Here is an 18,917-nt window from a genome sequence, read left to right on the forward strand (position 1 = left end):
CTAGTAGCGCGAGAGGCGACACATGTCACACTGGCAGGCCCTGGCCGTGAAGATCTCCAGCTCCTCCCTCCGGTCCCCCCCACAATGCAGCTGCACCTTCACCTGTGGGAGAGGTGGGTGTCTGTTCCAGTCCCCTTCCTCAGGCCATCTTAGATCCCCATCTCCTCTGTCTCCCCTACCCGCAACAAGCACCACCGAGCTGGGCCCCCTCACCTTCCTCAGGCTGCTGATGGTGCAGCACTGAGAGACGGAGGTGATGTTATGTCGATAGCCACTGGCCACCAGCACCGAGTAACGGGAAGGGAAGGCGCTGGACTCGCAGTGGCCCACACAGGCCTGTGCCACATGGGAGCCCTGGCAGGTGCCTTGCCGGTCACTTCGCACCGTCACATTGAAGGCTAGAAGAAGACAGAAGAGCGGTAGATGGTGCCTTGGAGAAGGCTCGCCCAGCTCCTGTTGCCTGAGCCTCACTGGGTCCCTCGAGGGTGCTGCCTGGCCCTCTGTCCAGTCCACCAGCTCTTTGCTCCCACCCAGCTCTCTGCTCCCAGGGTTACTTACAGTGCAAGTAGCAGCCTGGGATGGCTGCCTGTTGACCCTGGCCTTCAGTGACCACCAGGACCAGCAGGCAGAGGAGCGGGGTTTGGGGGGACGCCATGGGCATCTGAAATACAGATAGGTAGATAGATGTCTCTAGATGGGTGTGCAGGTGGGAGAGGGAGTTCTTTCAACACTGCATGCCTCCAGGTGAATGAGGCAGGGCTAGGTTGGTCTGTCTGACTGGGGTGAGGCCTGCCTGTGAGGGGCTGTCTTTTCCTTGTACCTGCCTTTGGGTGCGTGTGCATGTGGATGTGCGTATCTGTCTCTCTGGATGCGTGTGAGTGTGCACAGCTGTCCCAGTGTGACTTGTGTGTCAGCCCACTGCCGTGATTCTCCCCCCGAACTTCCTCCACCATCTGGACCACGAACCTCTGCCTCCCTCCATCTGCCCCATCTATCTGCCCGCAGGACCCTTATCTGCAGTCCCCAGCCCCTCCCAGGGCTCTTCCTGCCTCAGTGAGCTCACCACTTCCAAGGCCCAGGAGCTGAGTGGCTTGTTGAGTGGCTCCTCTGGCCTCCTGCTGGTCTCCAGGCGGTGCTGGCTCTCCGGGTTTTTATTTGCCATCTTTCTGGAGCCACGCCTTCTTGGAGGTCGGCTTTCAGGCCTGCCTTCTCTGCCTGAAGCCTCACAGCCAAAACCACCTGGGAGATCCTGCTGTTCTCTGAGGTGTGGTCCTCTAGGGCGGTTTCTGCTTCCCCTATGTCCAAAAGCTGCTGGTGGCCCAGGGCTGGGAAGTGAGGTGTAGAGAAAAGCCCAGGAGCTGGTGGAGTAGGCAGCGTGTGTGCAGTTGGAGAGGGAGGGCTCTCACTGGGCTGAGTTGTGGCCACCTGGGTTCTCTTCTTTGCTATGTGACCTCGGGCAGGACACTTCTGTTTAGGGCCTTGCCAGCCCATCCTTAAAACTATTAAACTCAGCCCTGCCTGTCTCTTTTACCCACTGCAAAGGAAAGGGTGGCGAGGAGATTCTTATGGACAACGGAAATGCTATCAGTGGGGGGTCTCCTGAGAGATGCTTGGTGGCAGAGTCAGGGAGAGTCAGGGGGCTGGTTCTAAGTCCGTTTCAGAGCTTCACTTTCACTGTCAAGTGGATGACTTCTCACTCTGGGGGGTCAGCTACGGAGTGGGGCTTCCCCTAGTTTCTGGACTAACAGGGACCTGACTCCTGGAAGTGCCTGAAGCTATCAACCCCAGCAAGTCGATCATTTCGTCCAGCCCTGGCTCTGGTTTTACAGGTGAGGCAACTGAGGCTCAAGAGAAGGAAAGTTACTAAAGGTCACACAGCTAGTTCATGTCAGGGCTGTTTTGGAACCCAGATCTCCTGCTATTCATGCCTGGTGCTGAATTACACTTGGGGCAAGAATGTGGCAAGTTAGAAAAAGACCCCTAGCCAGCAGGAGCCACAGGGGCCGGGGCAGGGTAGCGATCAGAAGGAAGCCTGTGGTGGTTCTGTCCCCACACACCCCAGGGCTACTGGCTCAATGACCTGCTCCGAGAGGCAGAGCCAGCCACAGGCTGCCAGAGCTGGAAGGCACTGAGAGCTCATCAGATCCTACCCTTTCATTTTCCAGATGAGAAAAATAAGAACCAGAAAGGAAAGTGACTTTGCCAAGCCTTCATTATAAGCTTGTAAGTCAGAATGGCGCTCAGATCTCCAGATTCTGGAGCTGTGCCTTTGAACAGCTTTGGAAAGTGGGCTGTGTTTGGGACAGCAGGGCAAAGGCTGTAAACACAACTTGTCCCTAGTCCTCCAGTCCTCACACACGGCGACTTCCCCTTTGGCCCTCCTCCCCTCAGGTCCCAGGCCCTTCAGCAGCCCACCTCTTCTCTCCTCCCCAGCCAAGCGAAAGGCGTCAGAACAAGGGGTCTCTGAGGGACTTTAGCAGTCCAGCCCCAGCGTTCCCATCCACCGAGAGTGACTTCCAGCATCTGACAGACAATCAGCTCTGTTTAAAGACTAGGGTTGACAAAGGCTTGTTACCTTACAAGGTGGCCCATTCTAATACTGGTCATCTCTACAGTTACAAAATGATTCCTTTGGCCCTAACCTACACTGACTTCCAGTTGATCCGATAAACTAATCTGCATTACTGTCAAAGCCAAAGGGGTAGCTAGGTGAGAAGCATTTACCTACTAAGAGACTGCACTTTGGGGGCAAACTGGGTGAACTGAGGAGACATGATTTCTTGAGGGTCAGCAGGGCTCAGGACATTGAGTCTTGCAAAACCCCATTCTCTAACCTGGCCAGGGGAGTTTAAGGTTCGAAGTCAGGTACAGACCCCACCTACCCAAACTGTTCTGTCAACAACAACCAGGGAGACCCAGGGGAGGTTTCAGGCATTGTTTCCCTGTATCTTGAGGAAAGAGTTTGCTCTCTCGTGCTCTCTCTCTCTACTCCACTAAAATTCAGTCAATAACTCTTCATAAATAATTTATTTTCATTAGAAATCTAAGTGCTGCAGATGGAAGACCTAACTGGCTCATAGGGCAGTAAAATTCTCAGACTAGAGCATTTTAGAAAGTTACATTCTTAGTGTTTTAAATTGGGGAGGGACAATCCATTGTAAAGGACAAACCCACAAGAGGACTCAGGGAGTTTGGGGCTCTCATTCCCCAAGACTGGAACGTCACAAGCAGGGAGTGGAGCGGGAAGAGTCGCTGCAAGAGAAACGCTCTTCCCACCGCGCTGCATTTAGGAGGCGCACTGGCTGCTCCTCCTGAAGAAATACCGAAACGGGAAGAGAGAGCTGCAGGAAGAAGAGCAGAGCAGGGTGAGACTCTAGAGGTCCACTTCCCTTCTCCCAGGTCCCACTAGGGCTCCATTATTAGCTAGGGCATTTTTGCTCTGAGACGACTGAATGGAAATTCAAGTCTGAAACAGCATTTGAAAAGGTACCCAAGTTAGAGTATACTCGGGAGGTGGAAATAAAGAAGAACAATTGCAATGGTATGGCTGAGCTCTAGATAGAGAAAGCGATTTGCTAACTGTACTCTGCAAAAAGGACTCTGAAGACAGCCTAGATTCAGAGGGGAGAATGGAAAAATTTTGGTAATGAAATCATCTGAATAACCCAAGCACGATCAGAATAGTTTCTGTCCAAGCAGCATTTGTGGAATCAGGTCCAATGCTGGGCACATCGGGGTGGGGTAGATTGTGTACAAATGAACAAGACACAGTCTCTGTTAAATTCAGTTAGGGCCCTAATGCTCACTTCATTTCCATCATTTATCCCGTACAAAATAGAGATTATGCAGGTAATCTTTCTTTTGTATTCTAATTTCCCTGAGAGACTCAGTGGGGCAGGCTCTGGAGCTAGACTGCCCTGGGTCTCAGTTCGATGGCAGGAGAGGTCTGTCCTACCTTAGAAACCCAAAGAAGCCACTGGTTTCCAGCTCCGTGCGTCCTTCAGGAGGAGGTGGATCGTTTTGCTGCAATGATGGGATAATCTTCCCTGCTCGGCTGTCTCCCCACTTAGAATCTGCAAGGAAAACACTCAGGCAGGGAAAAGGTGTCAGTCCTCAGGCTACTTTTATGTGAGCAGAAGGCAGGACACAGAGCCTGAACTCAGGGCAGCCTCAAACCAGGATTATTCAAAGCCAGGTGAATTGCTTGTTCTGACCTTCCCAATTTCATTTGAGCTCAGTAAGGTGCTATTCTGACCTTGGAGTATTTTCAAAGTCAGGACCCTGAGATTTTTTTTAAATATAAATTTATTTATTTAATTTATTTTTGGCTGCGTTGGGTCTTCGTTGCTGCGTGGGCTTTTCTCCAGTTGCGGTGTGCAGGCTTCTCTTGTTGCGGAGCACGGGCTCTAGGTGCGTGGGCTTTAGTAGTTGTGGCTCGCAGGCCCTAGAGCACAGGCTTAGTAGTTGTGGCGCACGGGCTTACGTGCTCCGTGGCATGTGGGATCTTCCTGGACCAGGGCTTGAACCCGTGTCCCCTGCATTGGCAGGCGGATTCTTAACCACTGCGCCACCAGGGAAGCCCTGCCCCTGAGATTTTTACACTGCTCAAATCCTAGACACCTACCATGGCTGGTGTGTCTGCACATGGAATGACAACTTACTGAAGAACTCACTTGCTCACAGGACTGCATCTGTGATAACTGTATCCATATCGAATCCTCACGCTGAGTGAAAGATCAGCAAGTTGAAAGGGCGATACCTCAACATGCATTCCCAGCCCTTGCCAAGCATCCACCTGCACCTTCAATACTAACACTAGTGCCCCAAAGGGAAGAGGAGGAGAGACAGCTTCCCAGAGATTGTTCTCCAGGATAGAAACGTGAAACACATCCCTCCCAACATTTCTGTAAAACTTATCACACAATATGGAAATGTTCTGAAACTGGGAGCATCAGTTTCGCTATCAGAAGCACAAGAAGGACATACGTTGCCTCCTTCACTCCTTCTGGGAACTGCGGGGGCTTTTATGACTCAAGAGCCTGCCCCCAGACTGGAGGATAGCCAACAAGCACCTCCACGGGAGTGAGGTACATCACCCACTGAGCGTGTCCAGACTCAGAGCTCTGTGCTGCTCCGCTCATCAGACGACTAAAGAGGACAGAATGATTATTAGAGGAGAATACATATGAATTTCCCAGAACCTACCCTGGTCCTGAACATCAGTGATATCAAGTGCTGGGGTCTCCTGCCATTCCTGCTGGGTTTTTCTTTCTCTGTTCTGATAAAAAGACCAAGAAAAGTCTTAAACGTTACTCCTTTACAGCTTGGTGGTCTGAATGCTATTTGCTGGTAAGGTGATATCACATCAGTGCTGGGGCCTGCCTTCTGACTGCCCAGGCAGGTTCTGTTTTTCCTTCTATAGGACTGTCCTTTTCTCATATCAGCTTCCCAAACACTGTCTCTCTAAAATCATAGTATTTAAGAGCCAAGAACAAACCAAGCTGGGTATACCTTATCATTCCATGTTTCTGAGTGCCAACTATTGCCAAGGACAGAATACTGAGGTTTCAGAAATCAGGAGGACCTTTACTTTACCTTGGAGAAAAGTATAATCTATGTGGTAAAACTGACGCATAAACTAAATATTATAAGTCAGTGTGATAAGACTACTCCATCAGTCTATATAGAGTGCCGTGGTTACTGAGGAGGACATGAATAGAGTGGGTAGTGGTTAGTCAAGGAAGAATTCACAGGGAAAGTGTTATTTAAATGGGCCTTGGTGGATGGCATCACGGGGTCAGAGAGAGCAGGGCATTCCAGAAAGGGACATGATGTACAAGGGCACATTGCCATTAACATGTAAATATGATCAACGTGGCTAGAGCCAGGGCAGCAGAAACGTGACTATGGCGTAAGCAATCTTATTATTTCTGTCTACTGCTCTATAGACCTTCCTTTGTACTTTGAAGGGGACATCCTACAACCTGGTTCCAAGCCTATAATATTCTAGGAGACACCCTGGTAGCCAGAAACATGGTTGATATATTTCCTTTGAGAATCTCTGCCAGCTGGCCACTTCCCTCACCCAGGCACAACCTGAGGGCTTGACTGCCCAGCAGTGCTGGGGAGTTCCTTGAGCCATTTTGCTGGTGAAGAATTCTCTCTCTCTCTTTTTGCTTTTGCCACGCCACGCGGCATGCGGGATCTTAGTTCCCCAACAAGGGATTGAACCCATGCCCGCTGAAGTGGAAGCACAGGTTCTCAACCACTAGACGGCCAGGGAAGTCCTGCTGGTGAAGAATTCTATAGCAAGGGTGTATCTAGGAGGCAGAGGCACAGCAATCCCAGGAAAGTTAGGACAGATCCCCCATCCTAAGCATAAGCTGAAATTTCTGTTAAGCTATTCCACAAACCCCTCAAATCCCAGACCACATAGGCAGCCACCTAAATCATACCTCCTATAAAAGTGAAAGGTAACTCTCGGGAGGAAGGAGACTATCTCTTATCTCTTCCAGACAGGGCGGAGATGAAATTTAGAGGGCCCAGGTCTGATTTCTAGCTTGAGGGAATGATTCTCACAAACTTACTATGGTGAGGTATGGAAACTATGGTTTGGGGTTTAAATACTGCTGCATTGGCCCTAATGGAAGCATCATCTACTAAGGTTGGTAGTGGGGACCAGAAGGGCGAAGGCCCTGGGCAGAGGTATAGCCTCTACCTCTGAACCAGGGGAAGTTTCCCTCATAAGGCAGCCTTTGTGCTCTCCTGAAATCTTGACAGAGGTTTCCTCAGGCAAATGTTGTTAAGAGAGGAAAACCATTATAGCCTGAATTAAGACTGAGGGTACCATCTAGGACATCCAACAACACATAATACCCTGAAAACCTGATGCAAGGGTGTCCGCTGTATGTTCAGGGTCAGATCTGCTTAGAAGTGCAGTTCAAGCAGAGGCTTGAAAAAAAAGCTACGTGCACGGCAGTCTGTTTCACTTCTGGTCCATTCATCTGCTCTCTCCCATTTTTTTATCTTTTTAGAGTCTGGATCTCTACATCTGGGAGCTAAAGTAACAAAGGGAATGAGTCTGTCCTTCCGTCCCATTCTCCTCAAAACACCTCTTATGAAACAGAGACCTTATTCAGGTATATGTTGTGTTCTTCTATGCTTTCCCTGCACAGCCTCCCTATGTGTACAGATGTGCACCATCCACACTGACTGCGTTTCTACACCTTAACTTCCCCCAAAGGGAAGAGAAGATATCAGGCATTGGACCATAGGAGTAAATTCAATTCTTCCAGCTCAAGTGACTTACACTAAGAGTCCCTGTGATCACTTTAATTTAGGAGAAGTCTGCTCTCTGGGAACAGGGTCTACAATGGAGACTGCTTGGGCTGTGAGTCAAAATCAATAAACATGCTCCTTTTTTTTTTTTCCTCAGAGTTTTTTCTAAACCCAGTATCAGGTTGAAAAGGTAATTATGTTGAGTAAGAAACTGTGGGTTCTTAAGGGAGATGATGCGTCAAACTAAGAATAGGACGGTACAAAGGGTAGAGAGTGAGGGAAATGTTCCTTTAATAGTAATTATCTTGGTTGTATAAAGTGTCTTTGTTCTCCAGAGCTTTGTGTACTCTTCTTGTACTTTCTAATTTCTTCTTCTTCCCTCTCTAAAGGATGAGGGTATAGAAGAGGGAAACCATCTGCTTTAAATCACTCCATGGGCCAGCTGGCCATGGGCACAACAGGGCTCTGTACCCTGCCCCCGCCACAGAGGCAGAGGTCTTCATCTTTAAGGGTTCACTCTACTCCAACTAAATGCTAAGCTCCTGGAAAAAAACTAGGTTTTATATGTTTGGGTGCATCCCAGCACCTAACACAATGCCTTGCTAACAGGAGACAGAATTGTTTAGAAATGAAAATCACTTCACTTTTCTACTTTAAAATGTTTTAGGGAATTCCTGTGATCTTGAAGGTGGCTTTAAAGCCTTTTAGGATCCACCCCATGCTGACCTCTCCAGTGACAGTTCTCAGCACTGTACTCTAAGCGCCGGGTACACTGGCTTCCAGTCACCAAAAGCACTGTACTCTTTCCTCTTAGCCTTAGTTCTCTGAGCTACTCTGAGCTACTCTGGGAACTCTCTTTCACACCACTTGGTCTGAATGAGGTTCTCCTTTGTGGTCCCTTTGTACCCTGTGCTTCCTTTATTCCTGTACGTAGCACATTTATCAGTAATGTCTACCCAGCTTTACACTTTTGGTATTTTTCGGGAAGAGTGTGTGTGATAGCTTTAGTACTTGGCACATAGGAGTCACTCAATAAATGTTTGTGGAATGAATGCATATGTAAACGTTTGTTCGATAACTGATCATGTTATAGATCCTGGGAAGGTGAGGGAGGGAATGTTTGGATACCTAAGGTCAGAGCTGCTTTGGAGCGACGGCAGAGAAGTAAGAAAAGTCACAAATAACAGCTATTTCAAGAAAAAGGGCACTATTTTAGAGACTACTATGGAAAAGGAGTCCTGAAATGGAGGAGTAGCAGATGTATGAATATCTAAATGGAGAGCAGACCTCACAAACTGAAATGAAATATTATTAGGGCCGGACCATCACTGCTCTAAATGAAGTTTTCTCTTACCAGTATCCTGTGCTGATATATACCTATTTTATCTGTAAAAACTAGATGTTCCCATACAGATGAACTGGTTTGCTGGGCAGAAATAGAGACACAGATGTAGAGAACAAATGTATGGACACCAAGGGGGGAAAGTGGTGGTGGGGGGTTGGTGGGATGAACTGGGAGATTGGGATTGGCATATATACACTAATATGTATAAAATAGATAACTAATAAGAATCTGCTGTATAAAAAATAAGTAAAATAAAATTCAAAATTTCAAAAAAAAAAACAAAATAAATAAACTAGATGTACCCAGACTCAGAGTCTAGTGCAGATGAGAGCAAAAAGTTTTCTAAAAAAAATTCTAAACTGGATCCTACCTCAATTCAACAGATCTATTTTCTTTTTCAACTGCAGAGTATAAGAAAGTAGCTTTTTAAGCTAAGAGAAGACCTTTTAACAAAAGGATTTATCACTGTATGTATTATGCAGCTACATTTAGGACAGGTTGTGGTGAGGGTGGAATGGTTGAAAGTTGTTCTGCAGATGGTGAAAGGTGAGAATGAGTCCAGTGAATTCAGCCTGTACTAAGGATCAAGATGTGCTGGTAACAGGAATCCTGACTTGTAATTGAGCAGAAATAGCTACGAGTCTCGAAGTCTCCATTTTGGTGCTTACCCTCCTGGTTTCCATAGGGGCCTTCTTTTTGCTGAGCCCTTGGCTGGAAGTCCCCTTCTTGGGCCTGAGGTGGGAGAAAAAAGCCCAGGAAGTGTTACTGGCAGCAGCAACATCACCACATTCAAGCAAATGTGGCCCAAATGAATATTTCAGCAGGTTGGCTATTTTTATGCCACTCCTGGCCTGCAGAATAAATCGTGTGGCCAAACTCTCTTTGGGTGCTGCTTTAATTCACAGTAGAATCACAATTTGAGACATTTTGGGATCTAGGGGTTGAGAAAGGGAAAATGTGATTGACAGCAGGTATCAGATTTTGAAATACTTGGTTGTGCATCAAAACACAGAGAAAGGGAAGATGTGAGGCCTCATCTCCATGGATAATTCCGTCAAATGGAACTGACCAAAGCTTCATACCTCCAAGTACCCTCACATCCCACCTGGCTGGGAAAGGAATTTCCTAACTCTTCACCGATGTGTGCATTTGGAGGGTGTAGGGGTCAGCTCCTTCATGGTCTACCCTCACTGCTCCTGTAAGTCTTGGGGCCCACACAGTACCAGGAAAAGAACAGCTGCTTTCTGTGAACCTGGGCTGAAAGCACTTTGGGCTGGGAGCAAACCACACCTTGGATTATTCCAGCATCTCTCTCTGGGTGCTAACATGAACAACTGAATTGTCTTACTGACTCATTCTGTCCCTGACAGAGAATCAAAAGAAGAAAATAAGCCTCTACAACAGCAACTTCAACATGTTAAGGGTTGTGCTCAACACCCCGCCTAATTCGCAGCACCTCACCCAGTAATTGATGCATATCCTGTTGCAGACATTTATGTTGCCGCCTGTACTACCTCTTAAGGTAGAGCTCCAAAAGCTTACTGCTAACTGGGTAAAATAAGATTATATTTTATTCACTCTCACTCTTTTGAGAAACCCTCTAAAGAGGGTTTCTCTATGTTCTTGGATAATATTTTGGGACTTCATATCTTGTGCCTTCTGTGTTTTCCTATAGTACGACCATAGTAAGTACTCACTGAATATTTGTTGGATTCAATTGTACAGATATGTTTACATTTCCTCTCAGTCTTCATCTTTTTTTTCTGGCCGTGCCATGCGGCTTGTGGGATCTTAGTTCCCCAACCAGGGATCGAACCCGTGCCCCCTGCAGTGGAAGTGCAGTCTTAATCACTGGACTGCTAGGAAATTCCCTCAGTCTTCATCTTGATGAACAAAAGAATTCTACTTTGCTGAGGAAGGGACCGTGTTCTAATTACACTGCAAACATCAACTTGCTTCCTTCTCTTAGTCCACCCACTAGAATAGGCAGGTATGAATGAAGCCCTGAGACAGAGAGTGACACGCCCAAGGACAAGATCAACCAGCAGCAACAGCTGGCAAAGCCTAACTAGGATACAGGATTTAGCCCCTCTCTCAAAACCACTGACCTGTCCAGTCCTGGCCTGGCTGGGGAGCTGGGCACTTCTGCATGTTTTCGTTTCCTCATCATGGCTCCTGCTGCTTTCCTCTCTGCCGGGACCTATAGAGAGGAACCACATTTCCTGTGACTCTTCCTTTTCCAGAGTTGCTCACATGAGGGCACAGTGAAGAGAACTCCCCATCTTTAAATTGCCAAAGGCAACTTTTAGCACCAGTTTTGCAAGTAAGGATAGACATAGTCTCAAAAATCTAGCCAAGGGGAAAAAGAATGTCTCACGTATACAATTCTGATTGGACTTGGGCAACGACCAAGGGGCATAAAAGACGAGACAAGAACAGGACTTTTGGGACAACAGAAGGCAATAAGGCCATTTTCATTTCTTACAGAAAAGGCAAACTTACCAACCCAGGAGGACTGCTGTTTATTGGTTTTCCTGCAACAGAAAATTTGAATGTCATAACGGATCAAGACTTTCTGACTATCATTGACATTTTAGAACTGGTCCTAGACAAAACTTCGGTGCGTACCCTTTTCCCTACCGCCCGGTACCACTTTTCCTACAAATACTGTGTCCTCAAACTTTTTCCTCCCTTATTTTAGAACTACTGCCATCTACAAGCTAAAAATAGTTTGATTCGTACTATATTCTAACTATATGTCACTTAAAAGGGGATGATCCCTATTATGAAAGAAAAAAAGTGGAACTTTCAGCAGCAGTGACAAATGAATTGAGGAGATCTTTTGAGGTAAGGCCTTTGTACCTTTTTTCAAATCAAAGTGGCAGGTGTCTCCTTATCCCTCTATTTGTAAAAATAGCGGTGGCCCCCAGAGATTAAAAATTGGGAGATATCTTTAAGATACTACTAAGGTGAAAGTCATTAAATACTCTAAAATGGAGGAATTATTTATATAATAAGTATCTTTCATTGAGTGATTATTCTAAGTCACACTGTACTTTCCATCTTCCAGTATTTATACATTTAATCTTTTTAACAACTCAGTGAGATAGGTACTATTATTATTTTTCACCATTTCACAAAGGTGGCATAGAATGAGTAATTTATCTAAGGTCACAGAGCTGTTAAGTGGCAAAGCCACCAAGATTTGAAGCAGGCAGTCTAGTTGGGACACATGCTCCTGACATCTGCACTGTCAGTGCTGGCGCCCAATCTGGCTGACTGTTCCACCATATTCAGCTTGCACTGCTAACCCATGGATGTTCAACCTTCCCTTTTTTCTTCTCCACCACCTACATTTCTATCATTCTACTTACCAGTTGACAGGTTTTCATGAAGCCATTTCATCTCCACGTACAGAGTGAAAACAAATGGATAAGGGACCAAGACAATCTCTCCTTGTTTGAATTTCAGGTGGGACACTCTCTCCCATTTGCTTTTATCTGGGAAATGTGCTAAGGAGTAAGGAAAGAAGCCAGTACGAATCCCTGAGTACTATTTTAGGGAAAAGACTCCCTCTGGTTTCCCTGACCTACCCTCCAAACTGCCTGTGGGTTTGTTGCTTCCATTTGAATATACAGTGTGAATTGTAGATCATTTCCACCCAGTAAAGGATACAGGGAAATACAATGAAGTGTTCTGTAGCAAACGGCTGCAGATTATCCAGGTTTCCCAAGACCACACGAATAGAATCCTGAAAAAAAAATTTGAAATGACTTTAATCTAATCTCAGCCAATCTATCAATTTATCCTTATCACTGCTCTTCACATACTCTATACGCTTTTAAAGTTGAACTACTTGCTGTTCCCTGAATACGCCTTCTGCTTCTCTATTTCTATGCTCTTGCCTGAAATACCCTTTCAACCCATCAGTATATGACCAAATTCGACCTATCCTTTCATGATACAGTTCAAAAGCCACCTCCTCCAGAAAGTTTTCCCTGATTTCCCGAGTTTTATTAACTATTAGTCTCAAATTTCACAGTAGTTAGCCTTGGGCTTTTACTATATTCCATGTACTTTTTTTTTTTTTTTCTGTCATGCCCCATGGCTTGCAGGACCTTAGTTCCCTGATTAGGGAGTGAACCCTGGCCCCGGCAGTGAAAGGGCTGAGTCCTAGCCACTGGACTGCCAGGGAATTCCCTCCATGTACATATTTTTATTTTCCTTACTGAGAAATCTTCTTGAAGTAGAATATACACCTGATTTATCTTAGCATCCCTTCTATGGTGTCTACCATTAGTGGATGAAGCATAACAGGTCCTCAACAAACATATACTGGATTAGTGAATAATACTGGTATTTATTTACATATACTTATTTTGCTTTTGCTTAAATCAAATCTTTTCTTCTACTCTCTTTAAATCTGAATTGATTAGTCTCTAATTAACCTATGCTTATTAGTATACACTAGTTAAAACAATTGGTATCATGAAAAGACTACTAAATCTCTATGGGAAAAAAAATCTGAATTTCAGTCTCAGTTTTTTTTTTTTTGTGCGGTACGCGGGCCTCTCACTGTTGTGGCCTCTCACGTTGCGGAGCACAGCCTCTGGATGCGCAGGCTCAGCGGCCACGGCTCATGGGCCCAGCTGCTCCGCGGCATGTGGGATCCTCCCGGACCAGGGCACGAACATGTGTCCCCTGCATTGGCAGGCGGACTCTCAACCACTGTGCCACCAGGGAAGCCCTCAGTCTCAGTTTTGTCATTTCATCTCTCTAAGCCTCATTTTCCTCATATTTGGGCTCACAGAAAACGGAAACTGTGTCATGTTCATCTTTGTATGATCTCTATTAGCATAGTATCTAGCTTATAATTTTAATAGCTAGTATTTATTGAGTAATCATTATGGCAAATATTTTTGTTTTTATACACATTAATGAATTTAACACTCATAAAACCCTATAAGATAAACACTTCTATTATCCCCATTTTACCCATGAGGAAACTAAGACAAAGAGGTAAAATGACTCATGGAAGGCTACACAGGTAGTAATGATGGAGTTAAGATATGAATCCAGGCAGTGGGTCTCCAGAGCTTACACTCCTGACCATTAGACTAAACTGCCTGTCAATAAATGTTTTCAAAATGAGTGAAAAAGGATGATAACATCTGCCTCAGAACTAATGAGAGTAAGAAAAAGAACACATAAAAAGCATTTCAAAAACTTTAAATATGATTATAAGTGGATATAAGTGCTCTCTAGCTACCTTAGTTGAGCTACTGTGTGGCAGGCATTGCATACATCTATTTCTAATCCTCACCACGACCTTGAAAACTGATATTATTTATCAATATCACTGACAGGTAAGGAAACAGACTCAGAGAAGGCAGACAGATTGCCCAGAGTCACACTGTGAAGGCAGAACTAGAGTTCAAATCCAGGTTTCACTGGCCCTGAAGTCTAAGCTCTCTCCACTCTACTATGCTGCCTTGAGCTTTTCTCTGCCCATATTAAGTGAAGCAAAATAAAGTAAATTCTGCTCTACTCATAATTAAAATAAGCAGAAAACTGTCATGGTCCTATATTAAAATAATTGTTATTTATACTGATGCCTCTGAAGTCTTCAAAGATCCTAATGTATCTTAAAACACACAGCTGAAGAGCCACAGGTACCTTTAAGACTTTGGTTTCACAGAGTTTTCACATTCAAATTCCTTGAAATGTGGCAACATATGTCTTCATAAATCACAACAGTCATAGATCACTCAGTTGTGAAGTTAGAAGAGAATACGCTAGTTTAAAACTCTCATTTTATGAATGAGGCGATTAAGACCCAGAGAGATAAATGATTTGCCAAGGCTCACACAGCTAATTAGTGGTTCAGCCAGGACTGGAATCCAGGGCCATCCCCCAGAACTCTAATTTCTTTTCCAATGCTTTCACCAATCTGCGAATTTGCCCACCTTCTCTGTCTTCTTGGGGGAGAATCTAAAGCTAGAGGAGCTGGGTAGCAAAGGAATGAAAATGAAGTGGGAATAAGGCAATTGCAAATGTTTCCAATTAAAATGAAGACACAGCAGCCTTGTCTGTGTATTTACAGTTGAGTTTCCTGAACGTCAAGTACCGGGCAGTGGTTGGGATGGTGAGGTTTCCCAGAGCCCTGGAAGGCTGCAGTCCTCCGGAAGCTTTCTCTGTGCCAGCTGCCACAAAAGAGAGCTCCCCATGGCTGGGAACTCTAGTGGAAACAAAATAACTCTTAGCCTCAAAGGTGCTGACATTTCAACTAGGAGAATTGAGAAAGAGTATAGGCTTTAATTTCCCTGAAAAAACAGTAAAGTTTCTTTGCAGAGGAAATGTGGCAGGGAGAAGACAAGTAATCGAGTGGAGGCTGTGACTCAGTTTGCAGGAAATAACTAAAATCTGAATATGGACTCATCCTCAGTTCAAAGAATAACATTCCCAGACGTTGTCTGCTTCTTTCCCTACCTCTAGCTCCTGGACGATGGCTTCCTTGTTTTCTACCTCTTCCCCTCTAGAAGGTAAACAGACAAGAGATAAGTAAGCCAAGAAGGAAAGCTCTGGAGACAACAGACTCTAGTAGAGCAAAAATGAAACTTCCATTGAGCTAAGGAAACATAACTAAATAACAATTGTGTGTGCTGACCCAGTGCTCAAGGGAAGAAGTGATCACCTAGGTGGTGTGGTCTGAGAATTGGTACAAGGCTGTACCAAAATATCTTCTCCATTAACCCGCCAAGACCTGAAATTTCCACTGTGAAAGTTAATAATTTGTTAGACCCGTTGTACAAGTGCAGTCTGTGGACCTCTAGGGGTCCTCAAGACCCTTTCAAGGAGTCTCCAAGGGCAAAACTAGTTTCATAATAATATTAAGATGTTATTTGCCTTTTTCACTATGTTAACATTTATAATCTGTAGTGTACAATCAATGGTGGGCAAAACTGCTGGTGCCTTGGCACAATATAGCCAGTTGCACTAAACTGTATTAGCAGTTGTAGTCATCTTTACCACCACACAGGAAAAAAAATCCAGTTTCATTTAATATCCTAGAGGAAGCAGTGAAAAATTAATAATTTTATAAATCTCAAGCCTTGAATACATGTCTTTTTAATATTATGTGATAAAACAGGAAGCATGCATAAAGCATTTCTGCTGCATACCAGAAGATGATGGTTGTCTTGAGAAAAAGCACCTGTACAACGGTTTAAGTTGCAAACTGAACCACTTGCTTTTTCATATTTTACTTGAGTGATCAGCTGACAGATAAACTATGATTGTTATTCAGACTTGGGAATGTGACAGACATTTTCTCAAAAATGAACAGTGAGCTTATCAATTTAAGGAAAACAACTGACAGTATTTGTTGTCAAGGATAAATTTTGGGATTTCAAGCAAAATTTTGAATTTTGGAAAACTTCTATCCACCACTGTGGGGTTGACAGCTTCCAAATACTTAGACATTTTTCTGACAAGTTTGGTAGTGATATTAGCAAATATGATTTTTTGATATTATATAATGAAATGTGTTGACATTTGAACAATCTGCATAAGCCAGTGAACCAATATTTTCCAAATGACCAACGAAACACTTCAGGTTACAAAATCAAGTGGCCTCGCTGCGCAGCTTGTGGGATCTTAGTTCCCTGACCAGGGATTAGACCCGGCCCTGGCAGGAAAGTGCTGAGTCCTATCCACTCAGGGAATTCCCACAGATACATTTCTATTTAGGTCTCCTTTAATTTCACTCAGAAATATATTTTTTTTGTAGTTTTCAGTGTGCAAGTCTTGCACCTCATCGGTTAAATTTATTGCTAAGTATTTTTTCTTTTTGATATTATTGTAAACAAAATTGTTTTCGTAATTTTCTTTGCAGAGTGTTCGTTGCTAGTGTATATAAGTCAGCTGATGTTGATTTAGTATCCTGTAACTTTGCTGAATTCATTGATAAGGTCTAACAACTTTCTGTTAGTTTGTGTGGATTCTTTAGGTTTTTCCACATATAAGATCATGTCGGGAATTCCCTGGCGGTTCAGTGGTTAGGACTCTGTGCTTTCACTGCTGAGGGCGTAGGTTCAATCTCTAGTCAGGGAACTAAGATCCCGCAAAGCCACGTAGCACAGCCAAAAAAGAAGAAGAAAAAAAAGACCATGTCATCTGCAAACAGAGAAGTTTCACTTCTTCCTTTCCAATTTGTATGCATTTTATTTCTTTTTCTTGACTAATTGCTCTGGGTAGAACTCCAGTACTATGTTGAGTAGAAGTGATGAAAGTGAGCACCCTTATCTTGTTCCCGATCTTAAGGAAAAAGTTTAAGTTTTTCACCACTGAGCATGATGTTAGCTGTGGGTTTTTCATATATGGCCTTTATGTTGGGGAAGTTCCCTTCTATTCCTAGTTTGAGTATTTTTATCACGAAAGGGTGCTGGATTTGGTCAAATGCCTTTTCTGCGTCAATTGAGATGATCATGTGTTTTTTTTTCTCTTTTTTTCTAATAATGTGGTGTATTATGTTAATTGATTTTTGTATGTTGAACTATCCTTGCATTCCTAGGGTAAGTCCTGGGAATATAAACAATGTCAATCTTCTCATTAATTTTTCAAAAATATAGTTATTTTAATAAAATGTTATATTATTTTTAAATTAATAAGTAATTATTTTAGTTTTTCTGTTTCAATTTTATATGATGAATATTGACAGGTATAACCTTCTTAATCAAAAACTCTTTGGGATCCTCAATTTTAAGAGTGCAAAGGGGTCCTGAGATAAAAAAATTTGAGAACCACCGCCCCAAAGGTATGCCATTGCTAATTTAAAAACTTATATGAATAATAAATATATAGAACACAAAATACCTGGGAAAGAGTCCTACAAGGTGCTGCTTCAGCCAGTCTCCTGGACTGGGTGAAGGCAGAGAAGGAATGACCTGTGGGAAGGTACTAACCTGTGTTTGCAAAGACTACCCTCCTGGTTTTAAAATTACCTGATGTTGTTGCCATATCTAATTTTGAATTTATACACATTGGATCCTGCATGAAGAAACCTCGTCTCCGGAAATGGGTAGGTGAAAGGTTTTAAACTCATTGCTTCCAAACAATAACCTATAGAAAATAGAAATATTAGAGAATTATTAAAAAGCTAAATATGGTTCCTTATGTACAGGAAAGAGAGCCTGCCTAATCTGTAGCATCTCTTCATCAGTATAATGTCCAATTCTCAGTGACACTGCCTATGTCCCAGGCTCAGTTCTGACATTAATTACCTGGACCATTTCCCCACCTGCATGGGGAGGATACATGATATTCTGGGACAATCTCTATACTTGAAGTCAAAAGACCTGAGTTGAAGTTTTGCTGTTTACCTTATGACCTTGTGCAAATTACTTCTCTTCCGTGAGACTAATGATACTAACATCTGATGACTAACAAGGTTTTTGTTAGGATTAAATCTACCTCCCAAATATCTCTTGAATCTGTTCTTGTCCCTTGCCCCCACTTTCCCTGGAAACTATGTCAAGGTGAAGAGGGCTCAAATCAAATAATGAAACAGGATGCACCAATAAGAGGCACAATTGGGAACACCTCTGCTATTAATTTTAGATGAAGTTTAGGAATTAGCACACCTCCCTGCTACAGCCAATGCAGTAAATAAGGATGTACACTAATGTTTTCCAGTGTTGCCAAGGAATGCCTTATCTTCCCTACCTCTCGACTACTCTTCTTCCTCACCACTTATGAGAGTGCCCTGTGCCATAAGAGTGCCCACTCTTCTCCTAGCACTTACTAGTTTTACTTTTCCTATTCCAGAATCTCTGCTCACTTAAGGTCCTCTCTGCTGGAAACTCAGGAGAGGAAGAAATGGAAAAAGAAGTACAGCATGTCTCTTCTACTCCAAGAGAGCATTTGATATGCACTCAGAAGTAAGAATCAAGCACACTGTGATTTTCTAAGTCACTAGGACTTTTCTAAGCCTCTTTTTATTTGTATAGATAATAAACCCTGTACTTTCTGTCTCTTCATATGGAAGTTTAAATAATAAACAATGAGAGTAAAATGTCCAGAGTTCCTAGGATCAAATCTACCTACATACAATGCAAGGTATTGACTTTAGAGGCAGCTGAGATGGGGTAGATACAACAGGCATAAAGTAAGAATAATTTGTGTTTTAATTTCAGCTCCATTGTCCCTACCTAGTTTCTCTGGGCCTTGGTTTTCTTGTTGATATTTATACAATAATAACAACTTATTTATACAACAACTAACAACAACTTTTTGT

At 43.8% G+C, this 18,917-nt stretch overlaps 2 protein-coding genes across 2 annotated transcripts in view; both read right to left on the minus strand.

Annotated features, from left to right (window-relative positions):
• Positions 1-1,107, minus strand: GPHA2 (glycoprotein hormone subunit alpha 2; the record flags this gene model as incomplete). Its single annotated transcript, XM_082660714.1, has 4 exons — positions 1,064-1,107; positions 559-661; positions 214-398; positions 1-102 (listed from the first exon to the last, which is right to left on the minus strand). The coding sequence occupies exons 2-4, from the start codon at positions 659-661 to the stop codon at positions 1-3; spliced, it is 390 nt and encodes a 129-aa protein (XP_082516840.1). The 5' UTR covers positions 1,064-1,107.
• Positions 992-18,917, minus strand: part of MAJIN (membrane anchored junction protein) — a gene marked incomplete at its 3' end in the record, with an annotated part of 27,935 nt that continues 10,009 nt past the window's right edge. Inside the window, exons 2-11 of the mRNA XM_082660127.1 lie at positions 17,626-17,743; positions 15,113-15,158; positions 12,299-12,374; positions 11,998-12,123; positions 11,126-11,157; positions 10,732-10,823; positions 9,292-9,355; positions 5,206-5,278; positions 3,956-4,073; positions 992-1,325 (exon numbers count right to left, since the gene is read on the minus strand). Coding sequence (XP_082516253.1) covers positions 992-1,325; positions 3,956-4,073; positions 5,206-5,278; positions 9,292-9,355; positions 10,732-10,823; positions 11,126-11,157; positions 11,998-12,123; positions 12,299-12,374; positions 15,113-15,158; positions 17,626-17,726 — 1,062 coding nt within the window. The 5' untranslated portion in view covers positions 17,727-17,743. The remainder of the gene's footprint in view (positions 1,326-3,955; positions 4,074-5,205; positions 5,279-9,291; positions 9,356-10,731; positions 10,824-11,125; positions 11,158-11,997; positions 12,124-12,298; positions 12,375-15,112; positions 15,159-17,625; positions 17,744-18,917) is intronic.

This window comes from Grampus griseus (genome assembly GCF_964374135.1).
Source record: "Grampus griseus genome assembly, chromosome: 8".
NCBI classification, from domain to species: domain Eukaryota; kingdom Metazoa; phylum Chordata; class Mammalia; order Artiodactyla; family Delphinidae; genus Grampus; species Grampus griseus.